Source organism: Haemorhous mexicanus, chromosome 26 (genome assembly GCF_027477595.1).
Source record: "Haemorhous mexicanus isolate bHaeMex1 chromosome 26, bHaeMex1.pri, whole genome shotgun sequence".
NCBI lineage: Eukaryota > Metazoa > Chordata > Aves > Passeriformes > Fringillidae > Haemorhous > Haemorhous mexicanus.
In genome coordinates this window covers 6,153,190-6,178,718 of record NC_082366.1, presented here as the reverse complement: position 1 = coordinate 6,178,718, position 25,529 = coordinate 6,153,190, and the positions used below count along the sequence as shown (strand labels likewise).

Here is a 25,529-nt window from a genome sequence, read left to right as displayed (position 1 = left end):
AATCTATTGAACAGAGGGCTGAAGAAAGAAGATATTGAAAGGAGAACAAGCCACAGCTCTTCTTGGGGTTGTCCTGGGCAGGGCCAGGAGCTGGACTCAATAATCCTTGTGGGTCTCTTCCAACAGTGGCTATGCTATGAACCCTGAACCTGAAAAAGGCTGAAAGCCAGCAAGGGTCTTTGTGGGTCTCTTCCAACAGTGGCTATGCTATGAACCCTGAACCTGAAAAAGGCTGAAAGCCAGCAAGGGCATCAGGGATGCTGGAAGAAGCTGGGGGTGTTCATAGCCAGGCTGGGCAAGGGGCCCCAAAAGAGTCATGGCCCACCTTCAGCCAAGCTGCTGACTGAACCCTGACCCAGCCTCTGGCTGAGAAAAGCATCCAAGGAGGCCAAAGGAGATGGAAAACAAGCAGAGGGGTTGGGAATACTACCCAGCAGCTCTGGGTGTTATCTGGGCTGCAAAACAAAGCCAGCTAGCCACGGTGATCTGAAACACAGTGATGAGAGAAAGGAAAGGACAGAGCTACAGGAACACTAGCTACATTTACTGAAGCTGTTTATCTATATCATACATAGTGATATTAAAAACCCTATGAAATATAGCTTGTATAGTGTCTTATGTAACAGGGATGTGCCAGGAGGGCAGGACCAGCCTCGCTCCCTCCCTCCCTCCCGGCGGCCCCGCTCGGTACCACGGAGAGCTCCCTCCCTCCTGCCGAGCCCAAAACCAAAGCTTTGCCACCCAACAACCGCTCTCCCTTCCCGGCAGGGGGAAAAAAAAATCAAAACCATCTCACAGACTGCATCTGAGGAATTTTTATGCAGAAAAAGTTCCCTTGACAGCACAGGAGTTATGTGCATGAAGAACGATGCTGCTGTCCAAATATATGAATAAATTACCATCTTGGCAATAAACACAAGCCAAAGCTCAAAAGAACTATTTCATTTCCAGGCAAGTTCATTCATAGATCTTACCAACAGTGAACCTGATTCCTTTAGGAACTCAGGAGCAGCAGAAGGAAAAGCATGTAAGAAGATTAGGTTAATACTATATTTAAACATATGTAAGGACAGTGAATGAAATAGTGATTATTCACTCATTTAATTCAAGAAAAACAACCACTTACTAAGAATAGCTTCCAGGGGATAAAAGAAGATAAACTAGGCTGCACCAGGGAAAAAAAATGACAGAGCTACAGTAGTACTCACTATCCCCTGTTATCCATATTTGTCAGCACTGAGGTCTGGGAAATCAACTTGGATACAAAAGCATCAAACAGGGACAAACCACCCAAGGCTCCCAGACTAATGCACCCTTTCCCCCAGCTGGGAAGCTTTCCCAACTCATTATCATCCTCATGCAAAACAGCAGAGTTGCAGTTAACATACCAGATTTTTGCAAGAGTTTCAAAGACACGAGAAAAACCAGATCTTGTGGATTTGATGGAAGGACCTGACAGTCCTGGTGAACTGGAGGGGGGAGCTCCTGGGCTTGAGCTCCCCCCAGTTCCAGCACGGATGGCAGATTACAGAGTGAAGAGAGGATTTTCTCCATTTCCACAAGAGCTTTTTCTGGGAGACTGCACCCCTCTGGCAGTGCTCTGCCCAAAGCACAGGCACACACTCCCAAGCAGACCCTGCTGCTGTGGCTTGCATCAGCTGGGCTTTTCTGTCTGCTGTTCTTGAGAGCTGCTCTTTCAGTGTAAGGTCCCAATTTAGCTTCCTATTAATCAAACCCTGAGCAGCCATTAGCCACAGAAGCACAATCCAGCCCCAGACTTGGAGGCAGTGGCCGTGCCCCTAGAGCTCATCTGTGCACTCACCCTCCTCCAAAGGGAGCCTGTGCAAGCTGCCCCACCTCAAGCACAGGCAGGATTGTCACAGAATCACCAAGTCTGGAAAAGACCTCAAAGACCACGGAGCCTAACCAGGGCCACCCACCAAGCTGTGCCCCTGCATGCCACATCTACATGTTTCTGTAGACTCAGATGCATGATCCCAACTCCAGTTAAAACTCTGGCACACACACCCAGGCCACAACTGCCAGGATCACTGGTTTGAGTTAAGCATTAATTTCCAGCTCCTCTTTGTTATCAAAACAGAGAATCACATGACATCAAACTGCAGAACACCCCTTGGCACTGGTGAGCGGCGGGAGACAAAAAGCATCTGTAAAAATATCACTACAAGGAGGTCTGGATAATACACAGTAAATCCCAGGAAAGCCTGTCTGCTGCCAGCACTGCAAGGATGGTTTTGCTGGCTGTAAAAGTGCTTCTAAACCAAGAGAGGGGCCACAGCCCCAGAGAAGACATCAAAGCCACCACGGTTGAGAAAACACAACCATCGTGCCACACAACTGAAAAGCTTACAGGTAAAAAACCAGGAACATGCTCTAGTCCAGCTGGAAAAGATGACTCTGGTTTAACAGAGAATAATGATTCTGCAGCTGTCTGTGACTCCACACCTGTGAACAACACCCAGACTTTGTGCAGACTCCACAGGCACCAGCTCCAGGGGGCTGCAAACCTGCACAGAGTCAGCATCCAGCGGGGGCTGCTCAATCAGCTCACAAGTTTTAGCTACCAAAATTACCAGAACTTAAAGGAGAAAACCACTATTTGTCTTCCAGATTCAGAAGCTATGGCAAAGGAGATCTCTCCCTACTTAACACACCTTGGCAATTTCCATAGAGTGGGAAACACCCATACTATAAAGTGCCTTCCAGGCCTAAACCTGACCAAAGGCTGTCAGGGTTATAAAAGTGAGTAAGCACCCAACAAAAGAAGTTATCTCCTCCTCCTCTCATCTCCCAGAACATCCACTCGTGCTTTAAGAGCTGGGCAGTGGAGGAGGGCTGTAAGCCTGGCTCTCTCACAGAGCCAGCTTTATTCCAAGTTTCTCCCAAACAAAGCACAGCTCAGCCATCAGCTTATATTAATTCTTCTCATTTTTCAGATCTTTAAATACACCAGCACTGATCCTTCAGCTGTGAAAAACATGGCAAGTCTAAGGCCAAAAGCAGCATTCAAATGCATTATCTTAGTCCAGTTTTGATCAGAATGTTTTAATTAGAGAGCCTACTATGATCTTTTTGGGAGCCATCTAAAGAGTTTTAGAGTTGTTTTATTAAGTACTCGCTATCTGTGCTCAGTGTTTAAGGTGAAAAATCACATTCTGATACAGAATGGCCTCTGTAAACAAGGTTTTATAAAATCTGCATCTACAGAAACTCAAAGGTGTTTTTCCCCCTCTAACAGTTTTCCAGTAGATCATGCACAAATACTAGAGCATAACTAAGCAAGGAAAAAGGCAGTGAAAACTTAAGTTTAAGGCTCATTTGCTAATAAAGTTGAAGAGCTGAGTAAATCAACCTAAATCAAAATTAACCTCATTTTAGACACACTGAGCACTTTGAAGAGAAGCCTTCAGAATGGCAGAGACAAGTATTAACTATCTCTGCAAATCTCAAAACCTACACAGACTAAAAGAGAAAAAAAAATACTCCTGGTTGAGGCTGCCTCACAATTCCTATGTAAAAACTTCCTATTCACATTGCACATGACAAATGAAACCAACTAGTGCTTAGCATACATGCTTGTTCTCTTTTTGATCAAATTTTAAACAGTTCATCTCTTTTCAGAGTTGGTATGACAAAACTAACAGCAGCAAGGAGCCACTGGTAAATTGAGTTTTGGAACAAAGACAAATTGACATTGGTATAGTACTCACACATAATTTTACCCAAGGCCCATCATAAAATTGTTGATGCAACTGAAAAGTACCATAATAACAAAAGCACCAGGAAGCAAAGTAATCAGAAAGGACCTTCTGCCATGCAGCACCAAACTCACCCCCAACTGAGGAACATTTCTACTTTAAATCCAAACTATGCTATATGCCTCACATGTTTTCTGCAAATGAGGATACTCAGGATACTCCTCACCTTACCTAGGTCCATGAACTCCGTTCTGTAAAATCTCTTTAGAATTAACTAAACCCAAGTATTGCTCTGCAATCTGCTGAGCAGCCCTTCCTTTCACATCTCTGCATGGAAAAATCCTGACCTGGTCCTTTCCCACACCTATAAAAGGACATTATTCCAAACAACTGCGAGAGCCTTTACAGGGAAATTTCAAATCTTTGCTGTCCCCCTCTGCTTCAGCCCCCAGGGCAGGGTGAGGGACTGGACCCAAACCTTTGGTTTTCTTCCATCACCTGTGATGATGCAAGATTGCTCCTCAGATCACTCCTCTCCACTTCCACAAAGGAAAACAAGGGATACTTAAGAAAATAAGGACCTACCTTTTACTGGAACTACTTAGGAAACTTGATTTCCTGTTTGTCTCACTACCACGGAGCTCCTCTGATGTCCAGTAATATTTACACTCCAGCAACAGCTTTTCTTTCAGCAGAGCACTCATCTGACATTTCCCTTCTCACAGATTCTTGGGCTCACACAACTCAGTATTTACCTGTGACAAATCCACTTTCTTGCCAAATCTGATGGACTTGTCAAGGTGTTGACCCATTTCATTCAAGGGCACTAACAGTGAGATGTCAGGCAATGGGAAATTGAGCTTAGAGGCACAGGAAGACAGCCAGAGTTCCCAATAAAGACATTTTTTATGAAGCAATCCTGAGTTAGAAGTATGGACAGCTTTAAACCACAAAGAGACCTAACCCTGGAGCATCAGGGAAGACATTTCTCCAAAAGAAAAACAAAGCATCCTCCCTCTTGAAGCACATAAAGCTTAAAAAACAATTTTAAAAATAACCAAGTTAAAATAAAGTGTAAAGCAGGAACACAACCCACAAAGATGAAACAATAACACTGCACACAGGAGAAGCTTCTTGTCTCAGAGCTCCCTGGCACTTCCACAGATGCTCAGGATCACCCAGAAAAAGAGCTCAGCAACAACCAACTTCCAGGCCCACAGCCAGCTGAGGAGAGCAGTGCAGCACTCCCAGCCCCTGCGTGCAGGTGACACTCCAGAGGACAGCTCTGCAAGGAGGCTCCAGGCACAGGGCACCCAGGGGACAGCAGTGAGTCCCAGCCCGGGCGGGCAGCACTGACCCAGCCCTGTGCTCCTGCTGGGACACGAGCTCCAGGGAACCCCAGCAGCTCCTGTGGAGGAGATGGATGGATTCCCTCAGCTTGGGGACAGGCACACACCACAGCTCACCCAGGGGCAGCTCCTGTGGAGGAGATGGATGGATTCCCTGGGCTTGGGGACAGACACACACCACAGCTCACCTGGGGGCAGCTCCGGTGGAGGAGGAGATGGATTCCCTCAGCTTGGGGACAGAGACACACCACAGCTCACCCAGGGGCAGCTCCTGAGGAGGAGATGGATTCCCTGGGCTTGGGGACAGAGACACACCACAGCTCACCCAGGGGCAGCTCCTGTGGAGGAGATGGATTCCCTGGGCTTGGGGACAGACACACACCACAGCTCACCCAGGGGCAGCTCCTGTGGAGGAGATGGATTCCCTGGGCTTGGGGACAGACACACACCACAGCTCACCTGGGGGCAGCTCCTGTGGAGGAGATGGATGGATTCCCTGGGCTTGGGGACAGGCACACACCACATCTCACCCAGGGGCAGCTCCTGAGGAGGAGATGGATTCCCTGGGCTTGGGGACAGACACACACCACAGCTCACCCAGGGGCAGCTCCTGTGGAGGAGGAGATGGATTCCCTGGGCTTGGGGACAGACACACACCACAGCTCACCTGGGGGCAGCTCCGGTGGAGGAGGAGATGGATTCCCTGGGCTTGGGGACAGACACACACCACAGCTCACCTGGGGGCAGCTCCGGTGGAGGAGGAGATGGATTCCCTGGGCTTGGGGACAGACACACACCACAGCTCACCCAGGGGCAGCTCTTGTGGAGGAGATGGATGGATTCCCTGGGCTTGGGGACAGACACACACCACAGCTCACCCAGGGGCAGCTCCTGTGGAGGAGATGGATTCCCTGGGCTTGGGGACAGACACACACCACAGCTCACCCAGGGGCAGCTCCTGTGGAGGAGATGGATGGATTCCCTGGGCTTGGGGACAGACACACACCACAGCAGGATCTTTTCCTGTTCTCTGACCCGGGGGCACAGAACAGGAAAAGATCCTGAATCCCTCTGCAGCCAGACATTCCTAAGAGGATGACTGTACTCAGCATCCTCTGAGCTCCCACAGAAATAGCAGTTACATGGATTTCTTCGGGTTTTTTACCTTAATTATTACTTAAATGCACTCATGTGCTGCTGCTTTGGTCAGCTACAGCCCCAAACACTCATATCTGGCTCCTGCTAGCTCCCACAGCCTGCTGATGACCTCTTTAAGGACTTAAATTGCAAAAACAACTATTTCTCATACCTACCATACAAAAAACATTCACTAAAAGGATTTAAAAAATGTTAAACAGCAGGAAAGGGAAAAAAACCAGCCACGCTGTCTCCAAACAGAAAAGAAACTTTTGCTTTAGAATGCCATTTCACTTGCTTACATAATCATTTCACCAAGGGTTTTTTTTGGTTTTTTTTTTTGGTCAGGCAGCATTTCTACTATAAGGGTATTTCCTTCAAAACCAAGATACATAAATAACAGCATCCACTGATAAATACAGCCCAAACACACAGTTTCCACCTTCAGGACTTACACACAAGCTGAAAGCCACACTGCAGCAGCTGCATGGCCTGAGTTTCAAACGTGCCAAGCACCTTCCAGCTTCAGAAGCTGCAGGAACAGCAAGAGCTCTGGGCTCTGTTCATCAGAGCAGACATCCTGAGGCATCCAACAAAGAGCCTCGGGCTCCTGCACCACCGAGATTTCAAATGCAAGAGCCCAGCAAGGCACTCACTGCAACCACCTGGGGAGAACCCACCTGACACCAGCCTGGCACCCACCCCCAGCCCAGCCCTGTGGCCAGGGAAACATTCCCCAGCTGAAGCTCAAGCACCAGTGCCATCCCCAAAACCTCCTCCAGGCACAGGTGGCACTGACAAATGGCTGCTGGGAGGACATGTCACACTCATGGTCTGTCCCAGGGCTCTCTCACGGCAGGGCTGGCCATCACCCAGGCACAATCTCTGACTGGGTGACTGGGGACAGCTACAGGCAGCACTCTGGGGCTTGCCAAGTGTAGGCATCACTTTCCTAGGGAGTAGCAGAGCCTCCCCTGGTCCCAGTCTCAAACTGTCTGAACTACTGAGCCCAGCCATTTAGGTTTTACTTAAACCAAAACATGGGTGGCTTTTAAAAGAGAAAAAAGTCCCATTTTGTTATAATAAAAGTTCTCCAAAAGACCTTTGTGCTCAGAGCAAGCCAGAGGCCTGCCACTGAGGGCTCATGGAACTGCATTTCCACTCCCAAAACACATACAGCCCACAAAAGGGCACTCAGATAAATCTGGGTGACTGGGGGCAGCATCAAAGTGGGTTGGGGTCTGTGAGCAGTGTGCAAAGCTATGAGACACTCCTGTTTCCAACACTGAGCACAACAGTGCCTTCTCAGAAAGCAAGTGCTCACAGAGCAAGCACTCCTCCTGCTGAAAAAGTTGGCTATTTTCTCTCCCTCGAGCTGAGGAGCCAGTGCTCCTCAACGTCAGCAGCACAGAGAAGCCTTGGCCAGCATGCTGCCTGCTGAAAGCAAACCCCAAAAAGCACATGCACGTGAGAGGCTGGGCTCTGAGAAAGCACGCAGCAGAACGTGAGAACGCTCCTCGTGCCATCCTCGCTCCCACCTCCCGAAGGCAGGCACGGTGTGCTCACACAGCTGCACCCCGGGACACCTGGAAGGCATCCCAGGAAGGAGCAGCACAGCCAGGATCACACCCGAGCTGCCCTGGCCCTGTCTCCCAGAAATCTGTGCAGGGAGAGCACAGGTGAACAGAGCTCTGTGCTGGATTCACGGGGCAGTGCTCAGAGCAGGGCTGAGGCAGACACCTGGCAGAGCCCACTGCTGGCCAGCTCCACCTGAGCAAGGATTTCATGGGAAAAGCAGGACTGCTCAACCCTGGGAAGCTTTTCTGTGCAGCTGTGCCAGCCCTGAACCGCGAGGGTTACTGAGCCTTGCCTCTGGTCAGTGCACACACTGCATGGAGTAAGGGCCAAGAAACACAGCTCACTGCAGAGGGGAAAAAAAAGGTTAGACACGAGATTTGGCAAAACCCCCAAAGGCATCTGTCTCGGACATCCCAAAAGTAACAACAGCCATTCAAGATATGACTTGTTTATACTACCAGGCTCATTACACAGAGGCCTGCCTATTTTTAGAGGTAGATATTGCTACAACTGAGTGCTAGATAAACCCAAACAATTATTTTAAAGGGGTATTTCATCACTAATTATTCTAAACATCTTGTGTGTCCAGGAAGGCTGGCCCGCTGCCACCCTCCAGCATAAAACAGCTCCAAGAACAATGCCACAACTTCACTCTCAGGAGTGACAGAGTAACTCACAGAGCAAGCAGGGTGCCTGGGAGATCCCAACAGCACCAGTAAGCTCACCAGCACTTGGATAAAATAAAAAACAGCACCAGTAAGCTCACCAGCACTTGGATAAAATAAAAAACGGCACCAGTAAGCTCATCAGCACTTGGATAAAATAAAAAACGGTAAGAAATGAGACCCTAATATTGTTTATGCTAAAAAATTACATGAAGCTGGTCTTTCCTTTATATATCACCGAAAAAAGTAGATAAAAATTTTAAAATGAAAAAGGAAACATTAAAGCCCAGGCCAAGGACCAGCATGGCTGATGGTGGCTCATCCATCGATTCTGTGGATTCACCAGCATGAGTGCAGAGTCCTGAATACTCTGTAACCTCTCTGCCATGACCAGGAGTCCTGAGAGGTACAAGGTGAAGATGGGCAGAGAGCAGGAGCAGCCCAGGCCAGCGCTGCCCCTCGGGCACCAGACAGGCGCCCTTCGGGAGCCTTTTATCTCTGTTTTTTTAAGCAAACCAGACTTTGAAAAGCACAATCACAGATCTCACGGCTGCAGTTTTGCTCCGAACACAGCACAAATCCAACCAAACCCCAAAGGAACAAGGAAACCCACCGGGGGCCAGGGCAACAGCTGGAGAAGGGCTGTGCCGGGGTTATCCAGCCGGGAAGGAGAGGCGCTGGGATGTGCGGCCGCGTTTCACGCCCGAGCTGCTCTCCAAGGACGCGCCGCCTCCCCACTGCAGAGGGCGGGCGGCGGTGCCGGGGGCGGCCGGACCCGGACCCGGCGCCGCCGGAGGAGCACGGCGGCGGCCGGGGGGTACCGGAGAAGGGCAGGAGGCCAAGCCGGCCCCCGCGGCAGCGCCGGCCCCGCACAGGGGTTCTCCGCTCCCCGCGGCCCCTGACGGGCGGCCGGTGCCGCGGGGGAGCTGCGCCCGGCTCGGGCGGCCGGGGCCGAACTTCCCGCGGTTGCGGCACCCCCAGAACGGCCCCAACGCCGCCGCCGCCGCGGCCCCTGCCCGGGGGAGCCCGCCCGGGCGCCCGCCCCCGCCGGGAACGGCCGGGCCCCGCTCCGCGCCGCACTGCGCCCCCGCACCGGCACCTCCACCGCGGCCCGGCCCGCCCAGCCCCCGCCGTCCTCAACAGGTGCGGGGCGGCCGGGCCGACCGCCACCGGCACCTGCCACCGCATCAGGACCTGGACAGGTCCCGCGGGGCGCTCCCGCCCCGCCGCCGCAGCCCGGGCTCACCTCCGTCCGCGCCGCTGCCCGGGTCCCGCCGCCGCCGCCGCCGCTCCGCCATGCGCGGTCCCGGCCGAGCCCCGCGGCGGCCCCGCTGCGCCGCCGCCGCCGCCGCCGCGGCTCCGTGCGCGCGCCGCCGCCGACGTGCAGGCCGCGCCGGGCCCGCCAGCGGCGCGAGCCCCGCGCGCGCGGGGGCGGGGCCGCGGGCCGCTCCGTCATCCCCATTGGCGGGGCCGAGCGCGAGCGGGGGCGGGGCCGAGGGCGCTCGCGCGCGGCGGAGATGGCAACGGGCAGGCGAGGGGCGGGGCCGGGCGCTGGGACGAGCGGCGCTGATTGGGCGAGAGGAGGGCGGGGCCGCCGCGGGGGCGGGGCCGCGCGGTGCACGGTTCGCGCCCCCCGCCGGCTGGGACCCCCCGCACCCCGCACCGCACAGCCACGACCCCGCACCCGGAGCGGCCCCGCACCCGGAGCGGCCCCGCACCAGCCCCCACTGCCGGGACACCCAGCACCTCCCACGGGGCCCAAGCAATGAGCCTCTGCCATTCCAGCGTCGTCCTGGATGCGGTGTCCGGGTCGGAGCGCATCCCAGCGCACCAAGACGAGAAGGCCAAACGGTGTTTCCAGATGCGGTGGGAGATCGCCACCCAAACAGCAGTCTGGTTCATCAGTGCTTCCACCGCCTGTATGGCTCTTGATGTGTGTTAGGGCTTCATGCTCCTGTGGAGCAGGGGATCCGAAAAGGATGAAATAACTGCTCTGAACCTTGGCTGTTTGTGACAGCAGGCTTAGAAGGCGTGTGGTCACCTAGGGAGCAGGTTTGTGACCTGCAATCCCAGAATGGATCAGGTTGGAAGGGACCTTAAAGCTCATCCCCTTCCACCCTCTGCCACGGGCAGGGGCACCTTCCACTATTTGCCCCAGGCTCTGTCCAAACTGGCTGGAACACTTTAGGGATGGGGCAACCACATCTCCTCTGGGCAACCTGTGCCAGGGCCTCACTACCTTCACAGCCACGAATTTTGTCCCAATATCCAGTCTAAACCTACTTACTGTCAGTTTAAAACCACTGCAGGCCACTGCAGTTTAATGACACCTGCAGGTCCTGAGCCTGGCTCAGCCCATGGGATGCTGCAGGACACAGAGGAATGCAGTGCTGGCCTTGCTCTCCCCAGTTTTTGTGGCTCAGGATCTTTACCCCACCAGGAACTGGGATTCAGGCTTGCAGCCTGATATCACTCCTCATCTGTGCCCTTCAGAGCACTTCCATCATGTCCCAAAGTCTCAGTGACTACAGACATCAACCAGAGAAATCTTAACTTTCCCAGCTTCCTGTCCCTTTGAGGCTACCTGGCCACCTTTTCAGTGAAGGAATTTTTCCTAATATCCAATCTAAACCTCCCCTGGTACAGCTTGAGGCCCTTTCCTCTGGTCCTGGACATGTGCTGACACGTGTTGCTGCATCAACCACCATTGCTCAATCTTGACACCCACATTACCACATCCCTTCACTGCCCAGCACGGCTCCAGGTGCAGCACTGAGAGGCTCGGGGCTTCTTCCTTCTCTCCCAGCTCCTGGTGAGGTGAATATCCATGCAGGGAGAGGGTAAAGAGGATCAACACAAAAGGCAGTGCTGGAAACAACAACCTATTTTTATACTTCCTTCTCTCAAGGCACCGCCCTTCGCCTCTGCCCTGCTCAGGAGCAGCAGGAAAAACGGGCAGGCAGCTTTTGGCTGCTGGTGCCTTCACCTCTGGGAATGCCTTGGGAATGCCTGCCTGTGTTTTCTTATCCCATTTTACACTCAGGAAATGTAACACTAACCACTGCATTTTTCCCCTGCCTTAGGATCAGCAGCGAAGCCAGGAAACAAAACCTCCTCAGTTCCACCTCTGTGTCACCAAAGCGGCTGTGTCCCACCAGGATGTTGGGAAAATCACTGCCAGACACCATCCTGTGCCATGTGCTCTGGGATGATCCTGCCTGAGCTGCGAGGTTGGACCAGGGGACCCATTGTGGTCCCTTCCAAAATGTGGCAGGGACAAGGCTGGGCTGGGAGGCCCAGCGTGTTCCCAGGCTCCTTGTCCCACTCAATGGCAGATCCAGCCCCACCGTGGATTAGCTGGCACCCTGCCACTGTGGAATGAAAGGGGCTCCCTCCCCAACAGCACTGGTCTTGCTGAGCTGAGCCACTGTGACTCAGCTGCTGGTGCTTATGAAACATCACAGTTTTCCAAGTCATTCAAACCTTGGTGTGGGTTTCTTGGGTTTTTTTTATTGGTCGGGTGTTTTTGGCTTGGTTTGTTTTCTGTAAACCCACTTTAATAAATGAATGGCTCTTTAACAATGGCTTTTTCATCCAAGTCCTGGGAAATTGGAAATATTAAGCAGTCACTCACAGAGGCGAGCACGGCCCATTTCAAACTCCTCAAGTCAAAAGCAGCTTCATGGTTTCCATGCTCTGACAGGGATTTTCCACCCCAGGAAACCTGATTTGCAAACTGGTTTTGCTCCCTGGGGTCCCCACATGTGCTGAACCCTGTGTGCTGGTCCTGGTGCACAGCTCTGCATGGATCTGGATGGGTTCTCCACCCCACATCCATGGTACTGGACACACACCTTGCCCCCAGCACGCCAGCTCCTGCAGACCTGCTTCTGGAGTCCTCAGCCTCACCTGAGGATGTGGTGCATGTACTGCCAGACCCAGCACCTCCTCCACCATGCTGTGCCACCAACCCCACAGAAGCTGCATCCCTGAAAAGCCCTGGCAGCAGATCCAAGCTTAGGAGTTTCTCCCTGCTGTCGCCATATGATCCTAAGCGGGGCAGCTGCCAAGCCTGGGGAACCTGTTTCCAAATCCACGCTGCAAAAAAGGAGGGAGGATGTTTAACCCATTCCTTGCTGAGTGGAGGGCTGGCAGTGCTGTGGAAGGACAATGGCATTGTCACCGGGGTGGTGGCTGCTGCTGCAGGACAACTGGGGAGCGCAGCTGCCTAATCAAAGATTCAGCTGCTTCACAGGTGCTGTGGAACAGGAATTTCTAAGGCAGCACGTGCTTCCAGGCAGCTTGGCAGCTCCTCCTGCAGTAACCTGCTTGTGTAGACCCCTGAACAATGCTGAGGTGTGTCCTCATGCCCACACGGTGTCCTGAGCTGGGTCTGCAGGCAGGACGGTGGTGCCAGAGTGCCTGTGAGCAAACAGATCGGGTGACAGCCAGGCAGAGTGCCCTGCCTGATGGCATCCAAGGGAAGAGCTGCATCAGGGCAGCCCCAAGACAGAGAGGCCCCCCGCTGGCAGGGAACACATCCTAAAGACAGGGATCTCCACCCACAGGGAACCCCATCCTTGGGGCTGGAGGAAGAGTGACATCCAGTGCAGTGTGACACGAGCACCAGTGGTCCTGGTCTTCTCACCCCACCTGCAGGGACCCCACTGCAGAGGAAGGACTCTGGCTCCCCCTCATCCTCTCACACCCACAGGCATGGGGCTGGGTGGTGCCACCCGTGGCAAAATGTGCCCTTGGGGTCACAGTGGGCAGGAATGACCAGACACCAAAATGCAGAACTGCCCTGGAGACAGTCTGAGCACTGCCCAGCAACAGGTCATGAACCACCCAGCTCAGTGACCAACACAAGGCCAGTTTTCAAACCACGAGCATCCAGGGAGGTTCTGCTCATGGCAGATGAGCTCCAGTGTAGGCTGGCTGCTCCTGCTCAGCTGCAAGGCCCTGGCACCATGACAGATCGAGCTGACCTTTTGTGGAACTGTGACAAGGAGTGGTCAAAAAAACAAAAAAGAAAAATTAACATTGGGAATTAGGAGGAGGAAAAACTGGAAGCAAGATCCAGCAAGTGCTATTCAAGTACAAGAACATCTCTGGCTCAAAAACCCCAAGGCATGTGAGAAGTTGGAAAAATGCATGGAAAAGGATTGCTTGAATTGGTTCACCACTTCTGTTTACACTGCTCACCAGCAGCATCCAGAGCTCACCCCAGGTGCCTGCAGCATCCACTGCTTGTCTGCTGCACCTGCAGTGCACACTGAGCAATGATGAGCATCCCAGTGCTCTCCTGGAGCCCACCACCCACACCAGGCATCGTGGGCACAGCACCCCTGAAAGCAGCACAGGCTCCACCTCTGCACACAGGGCCAAAAGGTGGCTGGGGGAACATCAACAGAGCTGACATCTGCTGACATCTGAAGAGTTAAGTGTCTCCCCACAGTAACACCTCCTGCTCCCAAAGCAAAGGGATTCATGAGGCAGGCAGGGGTTGCTCTGCCAGTGAAGTGGAAGGTGTTTAGATGAGCCACCACATGGGTGAGCAGTGATGACATGTACCCAGGACAGCTGTTAGGTGTATCCAAACCAGCTGCAAACACAGCCACATCCCCTCTGCCCCGAGCACCAACAGGGCTTCCAGCCTGGAGCCACCAGCACAGCTCCAGGCCGTGGCACCAGGGCTGTGGATGTGCTCATAAACCCATCAGGCTGTCTGGGCTCACAGCTGGGGACACTGATGACGCCCTGGCCCTGCCCCACAGCAGGGCTCTGAGCTCCCCCTTCCTCCCTGCCGAGGCTGTGGAGAGCAGCAGCATCCCCCAGGGAAGCAACTCTTCTTGCCTCTCCCCTTCCGTGGGCTGGCTTCTGTCCCTCTACCCTCAAACAGCTCCTGCTAAAGCCAGACAAAGCACACGTTAAATACAGACCAAGGGCTCAGCTGAGAACCTCTGGCCACCCCCACTCCCCGGGCTGGCTGAGCTGGAACAAAGAGGAGCCTGCCCCGGGGTGATTATCTCTTCCTCCATCTCCTTCACTTGGGAGGATATCCTGGTGTCACCTGCTTTTACCTGCTGGGGGCCTGTTCCCTTTCTAGCACCTTCCTGTTTGGGACATTTCTTTGTCTAAGCTTCCTCTCCTACTTGAGCTGCTGAAACCAAGTCCAGGGAGCATCAGGCAAACAATGTGTGCACCACTGTCAACATCCTCCTCAGCAAACTGCATCCTCCTCACTCCTTGGGCAGACAGGCCAGCAGCATGGTCGTGGCTTACACAGTCTCAAAGAGAACCTGCACTGCATTAAACCACAGAAATTCTCAGTTCAGGAACACTGAGCATGGATGCAGACCCCACTCCTCACTGCCCACCATCAGGGACAGCTGTGGCCCCCCAGATGTTTGGGGATGAGGACCCACAAGGAGCAGATACAGGCAGACCTGTATGGTTCATGTACAAACCACACTGAGTTCAGACAAGGTCACCAACACAGCCCATCTGGCACACAACACCAATCGTTAAAGCAGAGAGAAACCCACAGATAATATTTTATGCATCCTACTTGTAATCAAGCAGTCTGGAAAATCTCAGAGAATCCAGATGAAAAGGTCTAAATCTTAAAAACGCTGCTAGCAAGGCACTGTGTTTTGTTTAAATATGTTTGCACATGTTAAACTTATTTCATTAAAAAAATTGAATTGGTTAGGGAAAAAAAAAAAAAGCCACCACAAAAATCCTTATCCCCCTGTCAGCAACACCACTCCTGATGCCAATCCCAGTCTGGGATGCCAGAGCACCCAGTGAGGCATCAGGAGCAGACAGACAGAAAGCACAGAGCCACACGCCAGCTGCCTCTCCCAGAAAAGAATGTCTGACCAGCACTGAATTGCTCATCAAACTAAAAACACAAAGCCAGGTTTAACACCTCACATAAAGCAATCATGGCTCACAGCACAACCAGCAGATCCCAGATAATTATCTCATTGGGAAGAGTCAGCAGCAGGGCTTTCCCTTGCAAGGAAATGGTGAGTGTGGAGATAAGGGTGATCCAATTAACTGGACTTTATGGGGATTTCAAAGTGGTATGTGGCAATGCTCTTAAGCACTTAAAGAATACCCAAAAGCTCTTCAAGAAACTCAGCTGCCATGGGATAAGAGGCAGAGCCCTCCTGGGATTAGCAGCTGGTGGGAGGTCAGGAAGCCAAGAGCAGAACAGGACTGCTCCTCTCAAGGGAAGCCTGCTGCATCCTACCCGAGTGCTGGGAAGGCCAGGGCCCAGCACTGACAGCACATCCAGGCAGGATGGCCACCAAGGGCAGTGCTGCCAACAGACAAAGGCAAAAAAGGTGAAACCTGCTCTTCTGGGCAGGGACAAGTGGGGCTGAGCTCTGAAGCAAAAGCTGGATCAGGTGATTCACCTCTGCCCCTCTCTTATGCAACACCTCAATGAAAGGAGCTGCTGGTGCCAATCCCATCTGCTCCCAAAACCATCTAACAGCTCAGATTTGCATGCAGTTCTATTTCCTGGGCTTCCCTGAGGCTGCTCCTGCAAGCACCCACCTGGGCTGGTTTCAGAGGTGAATAAAAGGCAAAAGAAGCAGATACAAGTGTGGGAAATGTAAGGATCAGCCAGGGAAGAGGGCATCTGGGAAAGGAAGTAACCCCACATGGGAAAGCACTCACTGCACATGCTGGAGCATGCAAGAGTGGCAGGAGGTCAGAAGTGCCAAGTCTCTGCTCTGCCAGCCACCTTCTGGGCCTGAAGGAGCAGGAGACACTGGAGCTTCAACTGTCTGGAGCTCCCTGAGTGCTGGGTCAGCAACAATGCCCACAGTGGGACTGTGGAGGGCCATCACCATGGCTGGAGGGGTCTGCTGGCACCTGCAGCCATGTCCCTGGCAAGGTGCCCCAGGCAGCCTCTCCTGTGGGCTGGGGTGTGACTGGTGACCTCTGGTGATGTGCCAGGCTATGGAAGGGTAAGGAGAGCATGTCTTTTTTGTGAGCTGGGAGAAACTCCTCACCCCCATACACCAAACCTACAGACAGACCCCCACAGGACCCCTGGAGGCTCAAAGCTCAGGCTGAGCAGTGGCTGTGGTGAGGAAATGCAAGGGAAGGCAGTCAGTCCTGCTGTGCCCTAGCCTGAGAGCAGAGGAGAGCAACCACGCTGCAGCAGAGACCCAATGCTCCCAGTATTCCCACTGCTCCTCACCAGCTGCCACTGGCACCCTAAGGAGAGAGGAAGAAGTGCAGCTGAGGGCTGGAGTTCCATGGCTCAGGGCCTGCTTTCAGCTGGACAAGCTGGGAGTCACCCCAAGGAGGCCATGGCAGTCCCCCAGCCCCACTGCTCCCAGCCAGCACTCAGGATGAGCCATCTGGAGCCCAGGTTTCTGTGGCAGCCTGGGAGGCAGCCAGCTCCACCCCAACACCCACAGCAGCAGCACGTGCCTCAGTGCCAGGGCTGGCAGGGCTGGCAAAAGCCATCTCACAGGCTTAGTTGGCTCCAGGGGATCAAAGAAAGCCATGGGCACATAGGGCAGCTCATGGCTTCAAACAGAGTGTAAGCAAAAGTGCCCTCAACCCAGCAAAAGCACATTTTCCACGGGCAAAGGGGACTTGGATGAGGTGTGTAAGGAAAACTTCCCAGGCAGACAAGGCAGCAAGTGGAAGGTAGAAGGACGCAGGCAATGTGCTCACAACCCAAGGGATTTCTAGGGCTGGGCTGTGCCTGTGTGATCACTGCACCTCTGCAGGCCCTGCTCCAGCAGGAACCAGCCCATGGGCCATGGCAGGTACCACGGGGAAACGTGGGAGCAGGAAGAGCAGGGATATTAAAAAATAACCCTGCACACCAACAGCACTACCCAGGAGCTGATGGGAAGGGAGAATCCCCTTCCACCCACTGCTTTGTGCATAGCTGAAAATATCCACCAGATGGACAGGATACCCTGGCTCCCACTTGCAGACACAGCTCTATGAACAGCCTTCAAAGGCAAAATCCCCAACAAGAAAGAGAACAGCTCAAAAAAGTAGCCCCAAATTTCTCCAGAGCCGAGCTGAGATGCATTCACTGCTTACTCACTTCTTGCCAAGTCTGGAGCTGCCGGGTTGGGCCCCCACCCACCCCTCTGGCACAACTACTCCTTACAGCTTGGAAGCTATTTTTTTCCCACCCTGCTATCTAAAAAAGAAAAAAAAAGGCGTGAAAGCTTTTATCATCCTGAAAACATGCCAACTGCGAAGGCGACTCTGTGTCTCAGACGCCTGTTTCCTGGCAGATTTCAAGTCCTTTGCTCAACTGCTCGGATGGATGGCGGGGGCAGGAGATGCCTGCAGCAGCAGGCTGTGAACTGGAGCTCTAAACACTCTCATGTTTAACTGCTGCTGAATTCCTGGGGGACCAACAATTCCAAACAGAGGGCTCAGAGCTACACACGCAGCCAAGTGGGTGCCAGCCCATCCCAGGGCCACCAGCCTGGCTACAGGAGGCACTGAGGGGGGCCACTGCTCCAACACCTCCACGTGGGGACAGCTACCAGCAGTAAAAAGGTTGGGGGTCACCTTGCTCAGCACCTCTACCAGATCAGTAACCCTTCACTGCCCACATCGTGAGGCTTCAGCTCTGCTGGCTCCCAGAGGTTTGAAGGGAAAGAATGGGACCCAGCAAGCAGGCTGAGCAAGGAACAAGTGCTGGACAACTCCACTGCTGGTGTCCAAGCTTCCAGTGACCAGCTCTGGCTGTAGCCACCTAAAGGTGCTGGGAAATCCACCAGCAGCCTGAGGGGTAGGGACCCCATGTTGCTGCCACCCCAGAGAGACCTACACAGACAGACATAATGCCTTTGAGGGCTCCAAAGTGCTTGGATCTGGCTTTGCAGAGGTATAGCCAAGTCCTGACTAGTACCCAGGGACTTTTCCATACCACCTGACATCATCACCAGTGTAAGGGATACGGAGTCTCTGGCTTGCAATCGAAGAAAAACATAGCAGCATTGTCTCAGGGTCTGGGTGAGCACTGCTGCACATCAATCACCCCCTCTTCTGTGCTCTTTTCTTATTAACATTGTTGCTGTTACCGTTTTTTTTCCTTATCTCATTGCTGTTTCCAGTCTTCCATCCTTCCTTGTACTTAGAATCACAGAATGAGAGAATTATACAATGGCTGGGGGTTGAAAAGAGCCTTAAAGTTCATCCAGTTCCAACACCCTGCCATGGGCAGGAACACTTCCCACCAGACCAGGCTGCTCCAAGGCCCATCCAAACTGACCTTAAACACTTCCAGGGATGGGGCAGCCACAGCTTCTCTGGGAAACCTGTGCCAGGGCCTCAGCAGCCTCACAGGGAACAATTTCTTCCCAATATCCATCCCTCTGGCACGGTGAAGCCATTCTCCCTTGTCCTGGTCCTCCAGATGTTTGTCCACAGCCCCTCTCTTGCTCTTGTTGAACTCCTATAGGCACTGGGAGGGTCAGGGGGCTCAGTCTCCCCCGAGCTTTGTCTTGTCCAGGCTGAACAATCTCAATTCTTGGATGTCTTTGCCTTCTCCACCTCCCTTTCTGCACTAGGATGGCTGCACCTGGGGCTGGCCAGCCTGAGAGCAACAGAATGGAGGATGGGACAGAGTCAGCATCTCTCTCTGCAGCCTGTGCCAGCAGGAAGCTCCTGCCAGGCCCTGTGGGAAGAGGAGTGGCATTTCTCTAACAGGCAGAGTCAGCGACAGCCAGAGCCAAGAGGCACCAGACAAAGCCTTTGTTCAGCAGTGCCAGCCTAGAGACAGAACAGCAGCAGCATTACTATGGAGGCAAGACAAGCATGGCCAAGGTGCCAGCCACCTCCTCTGAAGCTGGTTTCAGGCACTAACCTGGGTCAGAGTCAGCAGGCTGCCTTCCCAAGGTTAAGAAGCACCAGTCAACTTTATTTTTTATGGTTCAAAAGACAGCACTGGTATTTCTGGGTGTCAAATCAGGATCATCTCTAATAGGGAATGGCCCTGCCTTCAGCTGTGTCCCACAAAAATTCCCTGGGGTTTTGTGAACATTGGTGTTTGGTAAAGGAAAAGCCTGCTCCAGAGGTTCCCAATCCCAAAAACAGCTGGCTGAAGTTCCTAGCCTGCAGGCTGGACAGGTTTTGGGATGCTTCCTACAGGGCAGGCCAAACAAGGCACAAAGGCCAAAAGGGATGAGCATCACTCACAGGAAGCCCCTCCAGGGCAGGAGGAAGGCAAGTCCCTGAGTCAGACATGATCTGCAGGCATTGGTCATTGCTTGCAGCAGTCTCCCAATTCCCTGTACACATGGAAAGAACAATTATTTTAAGTCATTTTTCCAGAGAAAGAAATGAACTCATATTTCAATTCTTATTTACCAAAACAAGAGCCAGACAAACTCAGTGCTGTATGAAAGTACATTTATTCCAAAGCTAAATTTCTCACAGAAAACAATCTCTATGAACAGCAGCACTGGTCATGACAAACTCCAAAAGCCTCCTGGGCTCCAGGGCTTGGGGTCCTGAACAGAGCAAGCAAGAACCTCTCCTCAAAGTTGTCAGGGAGAGAGGGGGAGTGACAGGAAACAGACACATGGCTGTTTGGCACAATTTCAGAAAGCATACCTGCTCACAAGAAGAGCCAATGCCTCAAGACACTTTGCAGGGAGATGAATGCCTGCCCAAGAATCTCTCAGAACAGCCTGCTCCCTGCAGCCTGCCTGTGAAGGAGCAGCTGCCCCTGTCAGGAGAGAGCTGCATTATTCCTGCAGACAGAAAGCAGGGCTCTTGGTTTCCATCATCTGCTGAACTGCTTCCAAGGGCCCAAGAGGCTGGGATGTCGTGCCAGGGATGTGCTCCTCTGCAGCCTGTGCCTGTCTGGGCCCAGCTGAAGCTCTAAAGGAGTTCCCCTGCTCCCCCCTGCCTCAGCCTCTCGGAGAGATGCTTGCTGATGGCCAGGAGGGGGTTGGCTCTGTACTGGGGATCGCTGATAACCTCTTGAAACCGAGCCACTTCCTCCTCTCTGAGGAAAGAAAAATAACACAGCAGTTCTCTAAGTGCCTCATGTGAAAGGAACTGAGCAGATAAGGACCAGCTCATAAAGGAGCAGATTTCTGCTGAGACAGAGCGATCCTGAGTGTAAATCTCAGAGAAAGACAGGGCAAGAATAAACCTCATTTAGCCAAGGGCAAAGCTCGAATTGCTGCCAGCTTCATGGGAGCCAGGGACTTTGATCTCATGCCACAGAGACACAAACAATCATGACAGTGTCCAGCATCACTTGGGAATGGTTTTTTTTAGAGCTTTTCCCTAGTAAACCAGAAACAAGAGACTGTGGATCTGGTGCATCCCCAGGAATGAAAATGACTTCGGATTGCACCAGCACAACATCAAATTCTCTTTAGAGAGCCCCTCTACTGACTCTCTTTATTGCTGAACACTGAGCCTTGGTGATCCTACTTGCAACACTAGCTGGGCACCACGGGAAGAGTGTGACAGAATTACCTCTGCATGCCTGGTCACAGCTGCTCCCGGGGGAAATGGCCTCGTCTCAAAAAGCAAGCAAAGGGAGGGACAAGAACAGAGCAGGAGTATAAAAAAAGCCATGTGAGTTTTCACACAGCCACATCCACTGCAGCATCCTCATCTCCCTCAGACTGCCAGGCTTTCCACAGCCTTGCCAGACAAACACTTGGTAGTGCCCAGCTACCTCCCTCCCCTTCAATGCTCCTGCCAGAGGAACAGAGGGAGGAGCCAAGGCTCCCAAAGCTTGGCTTGGGCATTAAGGTGAGGCTTAGGGAACCTCTCATACCTTGGGAAAGAAACCTCAAACCTCCTCCAAACTTCTTCCCTCCCAAGAAGCACAGACTTGCCAGGCCACCAAAAGCAAAGCAAGGCAGAACTGAGTGAGAAAGGCACCCAGCACCAAGCCAGGCTTGTTTCTGACAGAGAAGGTATTCATGGAGAGCAGTGCTGCATCTGCAGCCTGACTGTTCAGCCTCAGTTTGAAGCTGAATGGCTCAAAACTGACAGAAATCTAGAAAACAAGAAAGCAAACACTGCCAGATGACAGAGCCTAGCCCCAGGAGAGCTGTGCTGAGGGAAAATGAAGTTCTTGGTGGCACTATAAACTATCCAACAGATAGGGAATAAGGAGTTGCCAGACTAAATCCAGGAGTTACTTGGACACATTTAAGTTTTTGATATTCAAAAGCCATGTGGACTTGGGTTTTGAGCAACCAGCTCCAGGTGATCCTGCTTGAGCCCAAGGGTTGGACCAGGTGACCCCCATGGATCCCTTCCAGACAAAACCACTCCGTGAGGCTCAGCAGGAACTGGACACTGACAAATGGGTACTCACAGGAGCTGCTGCTTCTGAGCTTGTTTCATCAGACAGAAGTCTGCTGGTTCTGCCTTTGCTTTTATGTGGCTATGGAGAGAAGAAACAAAACAAGTGAGTGTTAGAGCATTAACTCAGCAATGGCAGTGTAGATGGAAAGAGTCCAGGGATTCTGCATCTGCCTTTCCAGAAAGAACAGGTAATTAATTGTCCTGCATGGAAATTCTCCTGAAAGGCAATTATTTCCACAGCCAGGCATTGCAGGGAAATGCAAACTCCTTCCACCCGAGGCTGAGAGAGCAGGAGGCATTACAGGAAAACCAGATTTCTCAGAGCCAGCCCTGGTCATTAGCTGTCCATGCCCAGATCCCTTTCTGCTTATCACTGACCTCCAGGTCAAACTGATCCCGTTGCTCAGAGCAAAGATTCCATGGAACCTCCCCTCCCCTCCACACGTGTCACCTCTGCACAGCTCATCTTCCCTCCTGCTGACACTGCAGAGCTCCAGCCCCCACAGCCACCCTGGGAGCACCAGGCAAGAGGAGGGAGCTGCCAGCCCTGTTGTGAGCTAGAATGCAGCATGGTGCACAAGAGGCACAGCAGCAGCTACACATCTGCCACCTCTCCATGCCTTCCTTACTCCTGGGCAAAGTCCAAGGAGACCAGAGCTGTAACACCATCCCTCGTGACGCCCCATGCCAAGCAGCAGCAGAGATTTACCACAAAGCCAGCACTAAGCCCCAGCCAGGGACACACAGGAAGCACAGAGATTGCTTTTGGGACCTGTGCTGCACAAGAGGAGCTGCTGGTAGAGCTGGACTTTAAGGAAAGGAGAAGAAGATTCCATTTTTCAGGATTACACAGATACTAAAGTTAACAGAAGAAAGGGGCTGGGAAAAGGCTCTGCCTCTGTGGGGAAGCTCCTCCCCAATTCACCCTGAAGCAGAGCCCCAGCACACAGGCCAAGGGGGAGAAAGAGGGCCTGCATCCCACCTCTCTTGGAGCAGGGATCAAGGAGGAATATTCCCATACTGGTGGGCGCTGGGGGCTATGGCCACCCCCGCCTGATCTGCCCCAAAGGTCAGGAAACACAACAATTTCTCACCTCCTCTTCCATACAGCAGGCTCTGCTCTCTTGTTACAGTGACCTCCACTTCCACTTTCCTCTCTGGCATGCTACCCTCCATCCTCTTATGTTGCCTTTTCCCCCCCATTCTTCCTTTCTTCTTACTCCCCTTGCCTCACATTCCTTCACTCATTTCCATCACCCACCTCTATTCATTAAGTTCCTGCTCATTTTCCTCTCCTCTTCCTCCTGTCATTTTCAAAAGCTCAGCACAGAACAACTTCTGGTCCTAGTTTGCCTGGAATGCTCACAGAAACTCAAGAAAATCCTTTCTCAAGCTGGATGTCAGCCCTTTGTCACCAGAGCAGGGCTGGCCAAATCTGTGTGTGCCACCAAGTCACCCCTCAGAGGTGAGCAGCTCTGCAGAGGGTGACAAAGCCTAAAGGAAAGTTATCCTGGGGTACATTTCCTGCTGGATTTCCCCTCAAAATCACCAGCATGCTGCCTGTTCACTTGGACCCTGTTAGCAGCTCAGCTTCATTACACTTCATTGCCTTCATTCATTATAAAGCAGAATAAAAACCTCCCTGTAATGCGCTTTTACCCTGCAGGAGATCAAATTCCTGGAGAATCTAATCTTTTATTAATACTGCTGACAAATCACCAGAGTATTACCCTTCCTTTCTGTAATGATTCAAATCCTATAAAGGCCTCCTCTGATTATTTCAAACACTCCTCTACAGACATTGGGGAAGCCAGAAGCCAGCAAGGGGAAGAGGAGCCTGGAGCTCCTCCATGCCAGCACCAAGGGGGGCTGGTTTGGGGTTAGCAGGTCACAGGCATGAAGGTGACATCACCCCATGTCAAACTCCCACCTCCACTGTGCCAGCTTGGGCTTCTAAAAGGAGAGGCTTTTGGCAAAGGTCTGGGATAGGGAGAGAGAGAGCTGACAGTGCACAGGAACAGCCAACTCAGCCATGCTCTTGGCCAAAGTCACACTGCAAAACAAAGATTCTGGCCACAGCACAAAGGGCACTGCTCAAAGGCTTCAAGTGCCTCAGGATAAGGCCTGGATGAAGGCCTGGAAGGATGGAATGTCAGGCTGCAACACCACAAGACAAGGATTTCAGGGGAGCTCAGCAGCATTACAACATGGACACCTGTGGGCCAGGACATCTGGATGCTCCCAGCCTGTCTCAGGCTAAGCCTCATCCAAGCAATATGGTTCCCCTCTCAGCTGTGGGTTCAGAAGACACATTTCACCTCTTTCTCTTGTGTCAAGTGAAGCATGAAAAGGGTTAAAACAGAGTTGCCAATGAGACCCTGCTCTCCTGACCGTGGCCTGCAGCTACAAGCTGAGCTGAAGGCCCCTTCACTCTGCAGGAAGAAGGGAAAAACACAGCCCATCTCCAAATGGCACCTACCTTTTGAGAGGCTTCCTTCCCCTGCCACCTGTGGTCAGGTAGGAGAGCTCAGGCAGGGCTTCCATCAAGGGCTGCATGTCTCCCACCACAGGTGTTGCTTTCCGCTTCGCCTCAGCTTTTTGCTTCTGCTTGGCCATCTTCACACTTTCTATTTCTGCATCAGAAACAAGGCATTACTGCAAGAAGGGCAAACACCTGCAGGGGATAACCCTCGAGCTAAGAAATTCATCAGCTGTTTTGCCATTTACAACAGGCCAGGGGTGATTTAAACCAGAGAAAAAATGAACAAAATGCAGCTGGGTCATGGCCTCTACTGATGTATTCACTTGTAACTCTTATATACATCCCTTCTGACATGGCAATGGGAAGTGAAATTCCCAGATCCTGTCTGTTTCCATCTCTTACACTGTTCAAAACAGCACAGCAGTCCTGGTGTGGCAAAAACCACAGTGACCTTGCATAAAATTGTGAAATAAGAGGGGAAGGGACAACACAAATACAGTCACCTCCAAATCTGGCCCTCAACAGGCACAGCCCCCTCTCTGTGCTGCTGTTGGCACCAAACAACAGTCTCCTAGCACAGGCAGGAAAGATGGACTGCATGTCAGTTGTTTACTCAGTTTGAAGAGAGTCAAGGCTCCACCTCAGTGACTCACTGTGGAGTGCCAGCAGGCAGATGCTGGAAGCACTGCACCAAGTGGCAGATGCACATGGCTCTTCTCAGGACCAGGTTTCCCTGGTCAGGCAAGGGTGTGGGCACAGAAAGCTCCACAACTGTTACATCTGTCTCCTTTCTATTAGGAGGTAAAAGCCACAGGCTTCTGCCTCAGTCCTTGAGGCTCCCTGATGTGACAGTAAGTCCCACAGCTGCCCACACTTCCCAAAGCCAGCAGTTTCCAGGGTGAGCACCAGCAGAGTATGTGCTTTAGGACAGCCCACAAAAGGCCTCCAGCTGAACTCCAAGATGCCCCACCTGACCCACAAGTCCCTTGGACAACTGCAAGGATGAGCCTCAGTGCTGAGCTACAAACTCCTTGTGTGGATGTGACAGTGTGCCAGAAGCCAGGGGCTGAGCTGGTGACACAGGGAGGCCAACAGCTCCCAAGGCAGCACAGCCACAGAAGGCAGAAGTATTTTTGGTGGGAGCACAAAAGCAGCCAGTCCCACTTACAGACCACAATCCTGGGTCTAATCCTGCTCCCACAGCCAAGGAAGCAGAACTCAAATTCAGTGGCTGCTCCTCTGATAGCTTGGCCTT

General features: G+C 52.6%; 2 protein-coding genes across 4 annotated transcripts in view; both read right to left on the bottom strand.

Moving 5' to 3' along the window:
* ADARB1 (adenosine deaminase RNA specific B1) overlaps positions 1 to 21,853 on the bottom strand; it is a 55,373-nt gene extending 33,520 nt beyond the window's left edge. The window contains exon 1 of one of the 2 annotated variants that reach the window (XM_059868334.1): positions 21,803 to 21,853. The gene's annotated coding sequence lies outside the window, so the exon portion shown is untranslated. Of the gene's footprint in view, positions 1 to 9,694; positions 9,798 to 21,802 lie in introns of those variants that run through there. The other variant, XM_059868333.1, reaches the window with a different exon arrangement.
* Positions 19,847 to 25,529, bottom strand: part of SLX9 (SLX9 ribosome biogenesis factor) — a 38,832-nt gene continuing 33,149 nt past the window's right edge. The window contains exons 4-6 of one of the 2 annotated variants that reach the window (XM_059868335.1): positions 24,272 to 24,425; positions 21,803 to 21,871; positions 19,847 to 20,464 (exon numbers count right to left, since the gene is read on the bottom strand). In XM_059868335.1, coding sequence (XP_059724318.1) covers positions 20,338 to 20,464; positions 21,803 to 21,871; positions 24,272 to 24,425 — 350 coding nt within the window. In that variant the 3' untranslated portion in view covers positions 19,847 to 20,337. The remainder of the gene's footprint in view (positions 20,465 to 21,802; positions 21,872 to 24,271; positions 24,426 to 25,529) is intronic. The other variant, XM_059868336.1, reaches the window with a different exon arrangement.